This window comes from Bufo gargarizans, chromosome 9, assembly GCF_014858855.1.
Source record: "Bufo gargarizans isolate SCDJY-AF-19 chromosome 9, ASM1485885v1, whole genome shotgun sequence".
Taxonomy (NCBI): Eukaryota; Metazoa; Chordata; class Amphibia; order Anura; family Bufonidae; genus Bufo; species Bufo gargarizans.
In genome coordinates, this window is record NC_058088.1 from 171,319,935 (window position 1) to 171,336,327 (window position 16,393).

Below are 16,393 nucleotides of genomic sequence, written 5' to 3' on the forward strand. Positions count from 1 at the left end.
TTCTCTCTAATAAGATTATACAAGGAGATTGTTAGGCCCCTTTGAGATGTGAGTTCAACTCTCTTGACTCGCAGCGTAAGTATGCAGCAGCTCCCGTCCTGACCTTCCAGCACTGACGGGGTTGTATAGCATGATATTGATTTATGATGCTATGTGACCCTTACGCCTCTTTCAGACGGGTGTTGCGGGAAAAGGTGCGTTGCAGGAACATGCGCGATTGTTCCGCGCAAGTGCAAAACATTGTAATGCGTTTTGCACGCGCGTGAGAAAAATCGGCATGTTTGGTACCCAAACCCGAACTTCTTCACAGAAGTTCGGGCTTGGGATCAGTGTTCTGTAGATTGTATTATTTTCCCTTATAACATGGTTATAAGGGAAAATAATAGCATTCTGAATACAGAATGCATAGTACAATAGCGCTGGAGGGGTTAAATTTTTTTTATTAAACTCACCTTAATCCACTTGATCGCGCAGCCGGCTTCTCTTCTGTCTTCTTTTTTGCTGTGTGCAGGAAAAGGACCTGTGGTGACGTCACTCCAGTCATCACATGGGCCATCACATGATCCATCACCATGGTAAAAGATCATGTGACAGACCATGTGATGACCAGAGTGACGTCACCACAGGTCCTTTTCCTGAACACAGCAAAAAAGAAGACAGAAGAGAAGCCGGCTGCGCGATCAAGTGGATTAAGGTGAGTTTAATTCTTTTTTATTTATTTTTTTAACCCCTCCAGCGCTATTGTACTATGCATTCTGTATTCAGAATGCTATTATTTTCCCTTATAACCATATTATAAGGGAAAATAATAATGATCTGTTCTACATCCCGATCGTCTCCTAGCAACCGTGCGTAAAAATCGCACCGCATCCGCACTTGCTTGTGGATGCTTGCGATTTTCTTGCTACCCCATTCATTTCTATGGGGCCTGCGTTATGCGAAAAACGCACAAAGAGGAGCATGCTGCGATTTTCACGCAACGCACAAGTGATGCGTGAAAATCACCGCTCATGTGAACAGCCCCATAGAAATGAATGGGTCAGGATTCAGTGCGGGTGCAATGCGTTCAACTCACGCATCCAGACCTCTAAGGGTCACATAGCATCATAAATCAATATAATGCTATTCGACCCCGTCAGTGCTGGGAGGTCAGGACGGGAGTGCTGCATACTTACGCTGCGAGTCCGGAGTATGGAACTCGCTCGTCTTAAAGGGGCCTTATTCCAGCAATCCCCCAACATTTCTTTTACAGAGTCTCCAAAGGCTTAAACCACGCAGTTCAAACTGAAATACCCACCGGCAGATCCTGAAGGGGGAGGCTCTCCAGACTGCTGCCAGATGGTGGCCTCGGCAGCAAGGCGCCGAATGTACCCCTCGCCCACGCACATTAGTATGTTTTCCGGCTTGATATCTGTATGGATGATTTTGCATTTGGTGTGGAGATAATCCAGGCCTTGGAGGACCTAAGCGAGAGAGCAAAACATGAGAACTAAAGTCTCAAATGGCCACAAATGGTCTTAAATGACCTCTATGGCCACAAATGGTCATAGAGGTCCAAGATTCCCTGTCGACTTACAGTAGATAAGAACTTACCTGACGTATGATGCTCTTCACACACGGTAAGGGGAGTCCTTCATAGTTAGATTTGATGATCCACTTCAGTAGCTGGTGTCCGAGCACCTCCAACACCATGCAGACATCTAAGCTGGTTAAGGCAATACACCCATAGGCACCCACACCCCAAAACTACCACAGAAAGCTGCCCGACAGCTCCCACAAAGCTCTCCTCATGGAATCTCTGCTCTGAAGGATACGCACACCGTTCACACCGGATATCTTGAAGTCATCGATAAGCTGCACAATCATTTCTCGCTTGGGATCATTCGGGTCACTGTCTCTAACCTGAGAAGACAGCGGAGAAGGGGGCACAGTGACTTACTGCCGCGTCATGAGGTGAGATATGAGACTGTAAGAAGCGAGTCAGGACGGAGCTAGAAGAGGGCACGTCAGGTCAGCCGTGTATCAGTGACACAGCCCGATGGGAGTGATACTTACACATTTCAGCAGTTTAATCTCATCTATGGCTGTCTCCGTGTAATGCACGGCACTCTTCACCACTTTAAGAGCTCCAAAACGCTTCCTCCTGCACCCAGAAACGCAAGGTTAAAAGGGGGCAAGGAGAAAGTAAAGGGACATCAATTATGGATGTATTCACACACTGCGTTTGCCCGTGTCCAGTCTGCAGTAAGTGGTGGCAAAGCTCTCAGGCCAGGTACTCCATCAGCCTGTATACGTTGCTATATATTTTTACTGCCGTATGTTACACAGTTGGCTCTGCTATTCCATTCAGCGTCTCTTCTGATAGACACTGCGGAACGCTGGAGAAGGAGCCCTACCACCCTGCCTGCAGTGGGACAAAACGATTGTTAAAGGGGTTGTGCAGCGATTAATAGGATAAGTCATCAATATCTGATTGGCGGGGGGTCCGATACCAGGGACCCCTGCTGATCAGCGGTTTGATGAGGAGGCGGTGCTCCATGTGAGCGCTGCTTCCTGTTCATTACACTGCCCATCGTCTCGTGAGTGCAGGGTAATGACGAGTACTCGCTCCATTTGAGTGAAGCGAGTACTTGGAATGACACTACGCCGCCACTCCAAAGAAGACAATGTGCAGTGTAAGGAACAGGAAGGAGCGCCACTGCCTCTTCAAACAGCTGATGGGTGGGGGTGCTGGGTGTCGGACCCCCGCCGATTAGGATAGGTCATCACTATAAATCGCTGCACAACCCCTTTAAGCCTTGCTCCATCAGACATCTCCAAACAGAAAATGGAATTGTTCGGCAGAGAATGGTTCCTGTGTTCTGTGCAGTCTGTCTGTTTCCAATGTACGCAGAAAATCCTACTGGAAAAACTGTGAAGGCAAAAGTAACATTCATTTCTAAGTTAGCTGGGACATTTTTATTATTATTATATTTTAATTATCTTGGGTTAAAAATCTTTTTTTTTTCCCTACAGCTTTCAGTTTCACCGCCTCTGCAGACTGTTCCTTCTCCTTCTCAGTGAGTCCGTCAGGGAGCTACTCTGACAGTTCGATCTGTAGCCCTTCTCTCTTCATACCTGACAGCTCATAAACACTCTTTTGAAATAAATCTTGAATTAAACTGATAACGATATAGCTTAAAGGGAACCTGTCATCAACTGTAAGCTGATCTCACTAAGGGCAGTATAAAATAGTGACAGAAATGCTGATCTCAGTGACGTGTCACTCATGAGCTAAAAGTAAGTGGTTGCTGAGAACCAGCATCATAATCATTGCAGCCGAGGCCTTGAAAAGAGTCAAATCTACCTGAGAAGAGTCCTGGTTATTCCTAACCTCCTGCTCTCTCACCCGTCTGCTGATGGTTGGCAGTTCTCTCCTAGAGAGAAAGGGAGAAAACTGGGTAGAAGACTGTGAGTCATCAGCAGGTGGGGCAGGAGAGCAGGAATTCATGAATAACCAGGACTCTTCTCAGGTGGCCGGGACTCTTTTCCAGGCCCAGTCTGCAGTGATTGTGATGTTGGTTCTCGGCAACCACTTACTTTTAACTTATAAATGACAGACCGCTGAAATCAACTCACCTGTCTCTACTATATACTGCCGTTAGTATGGGCAGCATAAAGGTGATGACAGGTTCCCTTTAAATGAGTGTTAAGGGTTACAGATCGAGCCGACAGAGCAGTTCTCTGATGGATTTCACTGAGAAGAAGGAACAGCCGGCAGAGGCAGTGAAACCTCAAGGTGGCAGAAGACAGACTATTGAATTTTTTTTTTTAATAAAGGCCAAGTGGTAATCGATTTTTAGTCCAAAATACCGTATGTAGAATGCAATAGTAAAAAACACCCAAAGGTCTCCAAAGCCTTTATGAAATGCTCTAATAGAAGAATTTGGAAAGTGCAAGTAGTATTTCTTAGTACTGTCAAAGAAGAGATGACGGATATGAAGCGAATACAGTCATGGGTCATGTCGATCCCATTCTAATAGGGATGAGAAGGTTTCTACTGCACTTACTGGAGGTCCCAGCACAGCCACACGGTTGAGAAGTGGCCCCAGCCAAGTTTCCGTACGACATGGTATCGGCCGTTAAAAAGGTCCCCGATTTTAACTGGGTAATAGCCTCCTAAAAGATGGGAATAAACATAAAAACTACTTTATGTAACACTTCAAATGAGGAATTCTCAGAGGGTCTGAGCCTACAGGTTCTTTACAAAGGCTAAAAACACAAGGGGCACTTCTCACCTCTACAATAATCTACAGGATCTTCCTGCTCTTCATTGTCCGAGCCCAGCGGCCCAGGAGGTGGCAGCACTGGGGTAGGTGGGGTGGGAGGGGGTCCTGGAGACATGGGCACATCCTGTAGGCTGGGGTCAGTGATGCTGTAAGAAAACGGGAGCGAAGAAGACCATTTACTTTACGCACCGAGTAGGATTAGCTTTCAGACCCAAAGCAAAGAACCAGTCTACAAGCCGTGATCCCCGACATCTCAGTTTGGGGTCACAATTTGAAAAAATTGAGAAGATATTTAGTGCTTTAACCCTTGGCGGATATCCATCTTAGGGTACTTTTACACTAGCGCTAAACTTTTACAGTATTGAATTCCGTCCTAGGGGCTCAATACCGAAGAAAACGGATCAATTTTATCCTAATGCATTCTGAATGGAGAGTTATCCGTTCAGGATGCATCAGTATGCCTTCCGTTCTATCATTTTGACTGATCAGGCAAAAGAGAAAACCGCAGCATGCTACGGCTTTATCTCCGGCGAAAAAAACTGAAGATTTGCCTGAATTTTTCCATAGGAATGTATTAGTGCCGGATCAGGCATTCAAAACACCCGAACGCGCAGACCGAAAAAAAAGGTGAAAAAAATAAATGCTGGATCCGTTTTCCGGATGACACTGGAAAGATGGATCTGGCATTTCAATGCATTTTATAAGACTGATCAGGATCCTGATCAGCCTGACAAATGCTATCAGTTGACATACGTTTTGCCGGATCCGGAAGGCAGTTCCGTCAACGGAACTGCTTGCCAGACCACTCTGCCGCAAGTGTGAAAGTAGCCTTAGGTGGAAATCCATCTTATATGTCTAGCTGTGTGACTGACATCTGATAGAAGGGACTTGGAATGTCTCTTATACTAGGGAACTGTATTTTAAGCAGTTTCCTAATATACGGTCAATGTCTAGAATCCATCATTCCTCCTTCGAAGATACAGGGATACTATGGAGTGTGGTTTACGGTGGTCCCTCGGCTGTTGTGCCAGGGATTTTTGAGCTTTTTAAAGGACCATCTACCTACCTGAGTTGACCCCAAGTCCATCTCCCTGCTCCACAGACATTATCATTCACCAACCTAACAGGGCATCTGGACAGACATGGTCATGGTGCCATCTGGACAGACATGGTCATGGTGCCATCTGGACAGACATGGTCATGTTTAGAGCTGAAACGATTACTGGATTTAAATTGAGTAATTCGACACAAAAAAAACTTGCAAGATTTGTTTGTGTCATGTGACCACGGAGCAGGAGTGAAGCGCTTGCTATTACTTACCACTCCGTGATCACCCGCCGGCCCGCACCGCGCTGCACTTTCTTCCTGACACACAGTCAGCTCATAGTGCATGTAAGCGCGCACTATGATCCGACGCTGTGTGACGTCAGGGCGAGAAGAAGAAGATGGAGGAGCTGTGGAGCGGCGCCCCTACAGGAAAGTTAAGTACTGTCGCTGGGGACATGGCTAGGAGGGGGTCCTCCTATCTTCATTAAGCAGGACCTATGCTGATGTCACTGCGCTCACCACGTGGTGAGCGCGATTACATAATCAAGGTGTTTTTGCAGGTCCTGAAGGAAGAAGCAAGAAGACGATGCCGGCTGCACCATCAAGTGGATGAGGTGAGTTAATTATTCTTATTTTTTTAATCCCTCAATGGACATTGTACTAAGCATTCTGTATTAAAGGGAGTCTGTCACCACATTTCAGCATATTAGACCGATCAAATAGGGTTATATGATCCACCCAGAACTTAAAAACGGTACCTTTGTTGTAGAAAACAGACTTTTCTTTTAGCCGAAAATGAACTTATAAGATTATGTTTAGAGCCCTCTCAAGTGCCCAGGGCGGTGTCTCAATCCTTGGAGCCCCAGGCAGCACCTCCTAAACGGCTCATAACCCCGCCATCCGTGCACCTCTGCCCGCCCGTTTACTCCCCTCCCCTGTCCTTTTCCACTGCGGCTGTGCGGTCCAAATCGTAGCGGGCGATATGTGATATGTGATAGGTGTTGTGTGCTGTGTCCCTTAATGTTGTGTGGACAACAGTAGTCATGCACGGGTTCCAGTCAGCGTGTCTGTGGCAGGTAGGTTTGGAACTGCTTTAGTTCACCTGCCATATCTATATGTTGTATTTGTTCCCCTTTCCTTGCAGCTTGGCCAGTGAGACTCCTGTTCGTCCGTGTCTAGGAGGAACAGGTCGTCTTACCCTGCTCCTAGTCCAGGGCTATCCAGAGGGCTAGTAGGGACCTTAGGTTCCAGAGTATGAGCCCTCCTACCATCTGGGTTGGCTCATACAGCTAGGAGTCAGGGTCAGAATTAGGGACGTATTAGGAGGTGACCTGCTCCCTGATTCCTGTCCTGGCCCAGCAGCGACCATTATCTTCTGTCATCGCACGGCTGAGGGTTTCCCCCATCCTCAGCCGTGACAACAATCCAACATGGTAGCCAAGAGGAAACCTGGAGCAAGGAGGTGTGGAGCGCACGTATATTTCACCAAAAAACAAAATCTCTCCAGCCATCAAGGGTACAATTGTTGAAGGGTTTATTAAAGGGGTGTTCACATCTGGCACACTGATGGCATATGGCTCGGATATCACCTCTGAGACCTGCTCCAATCTCCAGAATGGGACCCCCAAAGTGAAAGGAGAGCACACAGCACATGTGCGGCCACCCTACATTCACTCCAAACATAGGGGGCCACCGGCTCTGCTATATCCCATATAGTTGATTGCACAATGCGCTCTCATCACTAAGACTTCCGAGAGCTCACTCAGCGATTTTTGAAAGTCCCATAACAGTGAATGGAGAGCGGATCGTGCATATGTGGTGTCCTCTCCCATACTTCAGAGGTCCTGTTCTGGAGACAGGAGTGGGTCCCAGAGGTGAAACCAGAACCAATGTGACATTGATGGCAAACTCTACTGATATACCATTAATGGATGAGATGGGAATACCCCTTTAAAACTGACATCCCAAAAGGAAAAGAGACTGCCGCTTATGGGTTTCACTTCAGAATTAACTTAGTCAAGTGATGCCCGATCCTCAGCATATAAAGCCTCATATGTATACACCGCACTATACATACACATACCGCCTCATATATGTATACACAGCACCATACATACAGCCTCATATACGCATACACCACACTATACATACACATACAGCCTCATATACGTATACACCGCACTATACATACAGCCTCATATACGTATACACCGCACTATACATACAGCCTCATATACGTATACACCGCACTATACATACACATACAGCCTCATATATTCATACACCGCACTATACATACACATACAGCCTCATATATTCATACACCGCACTATACATACACATACAGCCTCATATACGTATACACCGCACTATACATACAGCCTCATATATGTATATACCACACTATATATACACATACAGCCTCATATGTATACATTGCACTATACATACAGCCTCATATACGTATACACAGCAGGTTGTATTTTGCACGCCAGTATACACAGTGCTGGTGTCTGCTATTCTCCAGATTCTGGATGCTCCGAGAACGTCTTGATTCGCAGCCAATTTGGCCGTAGTTAGTGTAGAAGATGGAAGGTGTCCAGACTTACATGAAGCAGACATCTGAATACTAGGACGAGCCGTGCGGTCAGGCCTCAGCACGTACGGGCTAATGGGATTTACCAGTACGTCCAGTTAAAAAAACCTAATCGCTTTCCCATCGGACCAGTCGGACATTTCTGGTCGACGGCGATATTTCGCAGCAATTGTTTGAAAGTAACCCGAACGCTCGGCTTGGTAACTCCATACATGTTCACGTACATCAGCCGTTCTCACACATATCATATATTGGGGGTAAACTACAAAACTTCCACGCCATTTTTTTTTTGGGCGTACAAAAGTCGTATTTTGCACAAGCATCAATTTGTGCAAAAAGATTGCTACTTTTTATTGTACGTTTTTCGCTGTTCTCGCTAGGTTTATTAGATAACAAATGGGTGGAGATTAGTGGAAGGGGGCGGAGTCACCACCGCAGCGTGAATTATAACTCCTAGCTGGCATGGACTTCAATGTCTGGCTCACGGACCGCGCCTTACTCTGGTGGACTTCATTTTACTAAGCGTGGTACAGTCTGTAGCCCAAATCTCTATGGACCAAGTCAACATGGTTTGTAGTGCAGGAAGAAATTGTGCTGCTCCTCTGTTCTTCCTCCGGGAAATATACAGTATGACTAATTTTACAACTATAGTGCAGGAAGAAACTGTACTGCTCCTCTGTTCTTCTTCCTCGAAATGCCTGACTAATTTGACACCTGGGCGTTACCGTTCCCCCTGTCAAATGGGCGTGTCCCTACACAGTCTGACACTTTTCGCACTGACTGGACAGTGTATGAGTATATAGGGACGTGCCCCCAACTGGTGAAACCCAGCTGCCAATTTATTCAGAAATTTCTAGGAGGAATAACAGAGGAAAGACACAACACAAAGCTATAAGACTTGCTTTTTCATAGGGAAAACAAGTACTTACTATAAAAGAGAGCTGTCCGGAGAGGCGTCGCTGTTTACTACAGGATAATGGTTATTTCCAGGGCCTACACCAGGGGGCGGCAACCTCTGGCACTCCAGTTGTTGTAAAACTACAACTCCCAGCATGCTCTACTCACTTATATGGGAGTTTTGACAACATGCTAGGAGTAGTAATTTCACAACAGCTGGAATCCCTAGCCTACACCCCCCCCCCCGGATTTATGGTACAATGGATCCAAAGGGAGTCCGAGTGACGGCACAAATTTATAACGGGGTCCGACAACCACCACATTAGGGATGCTTGCTGCATCCAAAGTTAGGGGGGCCTTATATACCCCTGTGCACCCAGGGCAGTGTACGGCAGTAAGATGGCATGTATCTATATAATGGTTGCTGTACTGCCTGTACTTTACACAGATGCCTGTAGTCAGATGAAATGTTCTCTCCTGTTGCAAATCCTCAGCATCAGAGACCTGGTCCTCTCCTGGAACAGAACCTCCAGCGTTTCCCATTCATACTCCCCCCTCAAGGCTCTGTCCTGGGTCCCTTACTTCTCTCCATTTATAAAGTCGGTCTGGGACAGGCCCTACAGTCCCATGGCTTCCAGTATGTGGATGACACTCAGCTCTACCTCTGTGGCCCATACGTCACTTCGATCCAGAATCCCACCACGTCTAGCAGCCATATCTTCATTCTTCTCCTCCAGCTTCTTAAAACTCAACATGGAAAAAAACGAATTCCTCATCCTTCCCCAGGTCACTCGGCCCCCTACCTGACCTATAGGTATCTGCACCACACTTTCTCCAGTCTCACAGGTCCACTGCCTGGGGGTAACGTTGGGTTCTGCCCTGTCCTTCAAGCCACACATCTAACCCTCATCTCCTCCTGCTGCTTTCAACTGAAGAACATGCTTCGCATTCGCTTCTTCCTCAGCCCTGAGTAAACTAAAATACTACTGCATGCCCTCATCCTCTCCCGCCTGGACTACTGCAACATCCTCCTCTGTGGCCTCCCATCTAGCACTCTTACACCCTCCAGTCTATCCTCAACTCTGCTGCCTGCTTTATCCACCTCTCCCCCCATTACTCCTCTGCCAATCCCTTCACTGGCTCCCCGATGCCCAGCAAATTCAGTTCAAGATGCAAACAACAACATATATGGCCGTCCACAACCTGCTGCCCCCGCCTTACATCTCTGACCTACTCCTCCTATACGTCCCCACATGTAATCTCCGATCCTCACAAGACCTCCTTCTCTCGTCTGTTCCTCACACAATCATCCCCAGGACTTCTCACCTGCATCATCTCCCATAATCTGGAACTCTCTACCCCCAGCACATCAGACTCTCCGCCAACATCCAAACCTTCAAAAGTAACCTGAAAACCCACTTCTTTGGGAAAGCCTACCACCTGCAATGAGCATGCTGGCACCCACAGCCAGATGAGCAGCCTTCACCGCACCTACTGGGTCCTTCCCTTGTAGACTGTAAGCTCTCGCGGGCAGGGTCCCCTCTTCCTCTGTACCAGTTCATGCTCATTATTTTTATACATATATGAAGTATGTGTAACCCCTCTTAGATGTACAGTGTGATCACCGAACGTGATGTCACTGGCCTAGGGAAAAGCCGAGAGAACAGCTGATCGGCGGGGGTCCCAGGTGTCGGACCTCCACCGATCAGATACTGATCACCTGGTAAAAAATAAATCAAAATTTGCTGGGACTAAATCTGTCGGCAGACTACATGCGATTCTTTATGGCAGCCTGTAGTCTGCTGATGGGACAGGGACATAAAACTGAGGGAATGTCTTCTAGGGAAAGACTTCTATTAACGTTCATATCTTGTACCAAACCCGGCCATAGATCAGATTTCAGTCAGTGGATCCCATTGTGATCCGATCCACCGAAGATGGAGGGCGGCAAAGTCATGTAACTGGTGCCACCAGTTAGGGCCATTTTATGACAGCCTGTCTCAGCTGACCTAGAGGCAGAATACAGGCTACCATAAACAACAGCCTGATGATGGATGAGCTGCGCAGCGTTGGAAAACCTAAAGGGTGACTGAGTTTTCAGAAAACTTTGGATATGCCACAGAGACACAGCAAAACCTTTGATCGGTGGGGGGTCTTAGCTCCGAGACCCTTGTCGATCACTAGAACGAGGAGAGAGAAGCACTCACATATCGCACTCTCTCTCTCTCTCTCTCTCTCTCTCTCTCTCCTTACTACAGGAGACGGGCTCAATAGAAGTCTATGGGCTGTCTCGCCTCAGTCTCCAGCACAAAGAGAGAAAGTGCGATACGTGAGCACTTCTCTCTCCTCGTTCTGGCGATCAATTGGGGGGGTCTCAGTATCAAACTGATCAAAGGTTTTAGTACTTAGAATCAGACACTGATTTTCTACCTTTAGGATCGGTCATTAGTCGCTGACTGGGGTCGCAGCGCTCAACTGAATAGGACTGCAGTGCCAGGTAAACATGCCAGTATGGATGCGCCATGTGCCCAAGTAAAAAACTAACGGTACGCTATGTGGCTGCACCAAAGGTCGGACCCCCACCAATGAAACACTGGTGGCCTATCCTACAAGGGTGGGTCATCCATATGTAAAGGGGGCTGCCCACAAAGGACATTTATCACCTATCCAGAAGATAGGTAAAAAATGCCTAATCAATAAGGGGGCCCACCCATCACTAGATTCATGACACTCCATTCAAAGTCTATGAGACTGGCAGAGACAGCAGGCTACAGTGCCTGGCCATCTTCATGGGGGTCATTTTCTAAAAAAAAGACCGCTGGCGTAAAATGCGACCAATTTCTTAATTAGCGATGCCCGTGCGCCAGAGACTGAAACCTATGCCAGTCAGCAGTTTTATGGTGTAAATGACAGTAAATGTGGTCGGCAGTGGTGGCCACGCCCTTCCAATAAGCCCCACCCACTGCTTTAAAGGGGTTGTCTCATCTCCTAGCATATCACTAGGATATGCCCCCATTGTCTAATAGGTGCTGGGACCCGCACCTATACGGAGCCCCAAAAGAGGTGGAGGACGCACTGCGCCTGAGCAGCCGCCCTCCATTGATTTCTATGGGGCCGATGGCTCTGCGATTTCCGTTGGGTCCACAGAAGTTATTGGAAAAGGTGGCTGGTCATGCGCGGTGTCCTCCCATTCTATGGGGAGAGCGCTTGGTGGTGGCCGGAGCGGAGTCCTTTAGCCACCACTTTGAGGGGCTCCGTTTAGAAGATAGGTGTGGGTCCCAGCGGTGGAACCCACACCTAAGACAATGGGGGGCAATCCTAAGATAAGACAACCCCTTTAAGGTGTGAGAGTGGTGTATAAAGTCAAAAAGTCTCAAAAACGTAGAGTACACCGTTAGTAAATGACTCCCAGTGTGCACGCATGGCTACCACTCCATTCAATGCAGTGAAACCCCAGCGATAGTGACCAGTGGGTATACTAGTGCTGGGGTCCCCGTAATCAGACATCACTTATCCTCTGGAGCACCCCTTTAAATTCTCCGCAGGCCTGCATCTGTATCATCAGAACACTCCAACTGCACAGGCAATGGTGTTTCTCCACATGAAAGCGGTTGCCATTTATGCAATTCCCTAACACCGCTGACTCAATCCGTACTAACTATGCCCCACCGCGCCCCCGCTTCCCCCCTCTGTATCCCTACTGTCCACAGTCACCCACATTCCACCGATGGCCGCGCCGCGATACAGCAGAGCTGCCCTAGTCACCGTCCTGTGCCTGCAGGGATCCCTGCAATGTGTTTCCTGATGATTTCACAGCTCGCAGATAGATTGGCAGCAGCATCAGGGTTATAAATACACAGCAGCTGCCGGCGGGGGTTGGGATCCAGTGCAGAGCTCCAGCGCGCAGAGCCCGCATAGAAAGCCAGCCACGTTCCAGTCACATGCAGGCTATATTACCGCTATATATACCGCCTGTAACACATGGGCAACTATGTTGGCACTAACTCAGTAAAGACCATTATCACAGGTATAATATCCTGTCTGACTGTATCACACTACCCACATATGATACCGCCTGTGCCAGCTGGGGAGGCATGTGAATGCCCGCTCATAACCCGGACCATTTACTGCCAGACAAACATGGCACTTAGTGAAGGACCCTCGGGCAAAAAACGACCAACTACTACTAAAACTCACAGAACAGACTCTGAAGTGCCTAACATGGCATGGAAGTGTAGTCTGCCACTTATGTGGGCGTACTACCAGCGCCCGAGGATGGGATCTGCTGTAAATCAATGGCACAGTCCACACACTGACAGCTACTCCCCCCAATACATGAGCACATGTACGTTACCTATATATACCAGCATATGTATACATGGAGATTATACATATGTGCACTATATATACATCTACATTACATATATACAAACAAACATAGGGTGCAGCACAGAGGCAAAATACAAGTTCTTAACTCAAAACGTCAGTGTTTATTCACACTTGAGGCAATTGCACAAAACAGCACGTAACTGCAGTCTAGGTGTTAGTTCACACACGATGGAAAGTTCATATAACACAAGTCACCTTGCTGGCAGTTCTGCCTCCAGTAGTCCACAGCAGGCTTTAGGGGGCCTGTTTCCCCAGCGTGCGGCTCTCAGCCCTCCAGCGCGGCACAAAGCCTCAGATCCCAAAAACAGAGACATCTCTGCTGAGCCCAGCTGCCTATTTAAGGACAGCCAGGTGCTGCCAAAACCCAGATCGGCACTTAAACTCCGGTCCGGTATTTGACCTCGCCTGGCTGGAAACCAGCCCAGCCGCACATGCTTGGAAGAAAATACCTGCCTTGCCAGACACAACCCCTCAATGTGTCACATACCCACCCTTTGTTAAACCCTGAGGAGGTGAACACACGCCAGACAATGCACCTGGGACAGAGCATCCGTGTTTCCCTACAACCGGCCTGCTCTGTGTTCTACCAAGAACTTAAAGTTCTTCAGAGACAAAAAACATCTGGTGACCCGAGCATTCCTGTCCTTGGCCTGGCTCATCCACTTGAGAGGGGAGTCGTCGTCACCAGGCGGAACTTTCTCCCCAACAAATCGTAGCGGAGAGACTCGAGTGCCCACTTGATGGCCAGGCACTCTCTCTCCACTATACTGTATCTGGTTTCAGCTGGGGTGAGCTTGCGGCTGAGGAAGACAACGGGATGCTCCTCCCCGTTGACTTCCTGAGAGAGTACAGCACCGAGGCCTACTTTGGAGACATCCATTTGTACCATGAACTCCCTCTTGAAGTCGGGCGTCACCAAAAGCGGTGACCCACACATGGCCGACTTCAAAGCGGAGAAAACCTCTTCCGCCCGATCATCCCAGTGAACCATCGTTGACTTGTGTCCCTTCAAGAGCCCTGTCAAGGGAGCGGCTAGAGTAGCAAAGTGGGGAACAAACCTCATGTAATAGTCCACCATTCCCAGGAATGACTTTATTTGCCTAGTGGTGACAGGTCGGGGCCAATTCCGTATCGCCTCTATTTTGTTCACTTAGGGTTTGAGGACTCCGTGCCCATTGACATACCCCAGGTACGTAGTCTCTTCTAACCCTATCGCACATTTTTTGGGGTTAGCGGTTAGTCCAGCCTTTCCGAAGGGAGTCCACTACAGCCTGCACTTTGGATAGGTGACTTTCCCAGTCGGTACTGTGGATGACAATATCGTCCAGGTAAGCCGAAGCGTACCGCCGATGTCGCAGCACAATGTCCACTAATCGCTGAAAAGTGGCAGGAGCGCCATGCAGACCAAAGGGTAAGACCTTATATTGATACAGCCCCTCAGGTGTGATAAAGGCAGTTTTCTCTTTGGCAGCCTCTGTTAAAGGCACCTGCCAGTACCCCTTCATGAGGTCCAAAACAGAAAAATACTGGGCTTGTCCTAACCTCTCGATGAGCTCATCCACCCGGGGCATGGGATATGCATCGAATTTGGAAACCTCGTTAAGTTTTCGAAAGTCGTTACAAAACCGCAACGTCCCGTCCAGCTTGGGTATCAATACTATAGGACTGGCCCACTCACTTTTTGACTCCTCAATGACGTCTATCTGCAACATTAGCTGCACCTCGTCCGATATGGCTTGTCACCGAGTCTCGGGTACCCGGTATGGTTTTAATCTGACTTTTGCCTGAGGCTCAGTGACAATGTCATGCTCGATTATGGAAGTGCGTCCAGGGAGGTCCGAGAACACATCCGAGTTCCAACAAACTCCCTGGCCTCCTGAGTCTGTTTAGAGGAGAGGCTGTCAGCAATTTTTACTGTGGCAGCCGCCTCTCTTGCATCAGACAGAGGGGCTGGTACCTCTTCTCCTAGAAAACCCGGCCGTGGGCTGTCTTCTGTACAGATTTCCCTATCTTTCCACGGTTTGAGTAAATTCACATGGTAAACCTGCTCTGGCTTTCGCCGCCCTGGCTGGTGTACCTTGTAGTTTACATCTCCAATTTTCTCGAGTACCTCGTAAAGCCCCTGCCACCTAGCAAGGAACTTACTGTCCACGGTCGGCACCAGAACCAAAACCCGATCACCCGGGTTAAAGATCTGGACCCGAGCCTGCCAATTATAGACCAGACTCTGGGCTCGCTGAGCTGCCTCCATATGCTCCCTAACAAGAGGCAACACTGTCTCTATCCGATCTTGCATCTGGGTAACATATTCAAGGACGCTTTTAGGGTCCATTCACACATCCGTAGTGCATTGCGGATCCGCAATACACCCCGACCGGCACCCCCATAGAAATGCCTATTCTTGTCCGCAATTGCGGACAAGAATAGGACATGCTCTATTTTTTTCCGGAGCTGAGGACTGGAAGATCGGGATCGCGCTCTGGAAATGCGGATGCGGAGAGCACATAGTGTGCTCTCCGCACCCACTCAGTCCCCATAGAGAATGAATGGGTCTGCACATTTTTGGCCACGTCCAAGAGACTGCGAGGGTGTCTGCCATATAGCAGTTCGAAGGGTGAGAACCCAGTAGAGGCCTGGGGCACCTCTCGCACTGCAAACATGAGGTAGGGCAGAAGGAGGTCCCAGTTCTTCCCATCTTTAGACACTACCTTTCTCAACATATTTTTTAATGTTTGGTTAAACCGTTCTACCAGACCGTTCGTTTGCGGATGGTAAACGGACGTCCGTAGTTGTTTTATGTGCAGCAACCTACAGAGTTCCCTCATCACCTTGGACATAAAGGGGGTCCCTTGGTCGGTCAGAACCTCTTTAGGTAGTCCCACTCGGGAAAACATCTCCATTAACTCCTTAGCTATGAGTTTGGCCGAGGTATGTCGCAGTGGCACCGCCTCCGGGTACCGAGTGGCGTAGTCTAGAAAGACTAAGATGTGTCAATGCCCTCTGGTGGACTTCGGTACTGGGCCTATGAGGTCCATAGCTATTCGGTCAAACGGTATTTCGATAATCGGGAGAGGTACTAGGGGATTACGGAAATGTGGCTGGGGGCTAGTTATCTGGCAGGTTGGGCAAGACTTACAAAACTCTTCAACTTCTTTGAATATGCTGGGCCAGTAAAACTGCTGTAGAATACGATCCT

At 48.3% G+C, this 16,393-nt stretch overlaps 1 protein-coding gene across 1 annotated transcript in view; it reads right to left on the reverse strand.

Annotated features, from left to right (window-relative positions):
• SRPK3 (SRSF protein kinase 3) overlaps positions 1-16,393 on the reverse strand; it is a 39,901-nt gene that overhangs the window by 20,252 nt on the left and 3,256 nt on the right. The window contains exons 3-8 of the mRNA XM_044305173.1: positions 4,278-4,414; positions 4,050-4,158; positions 2,056-2,143; positions 1,815-1,902; positions 1,594-1,700; positions 1,298-1,463 (exon numbers count right to left, since the gene is read on the reverse strand). Coding sequence (XP_044161108.1) covers positions 1,298-1,463; positions 1,594-1,700; positions 1,815-1,902; positions 2,056-2,143; positions 4,050-4,158; positions 4,278-4,414 — 695 coding nt within the window. The remainder of the gene's footprint in view (positions 1-1,297; positions 1,464-1,593; positions 1,701-1,814; positions 1,903-2,055; positions 2,144-4,049; positions 4,159-4,277; positions 4,415-16,393) is intronic.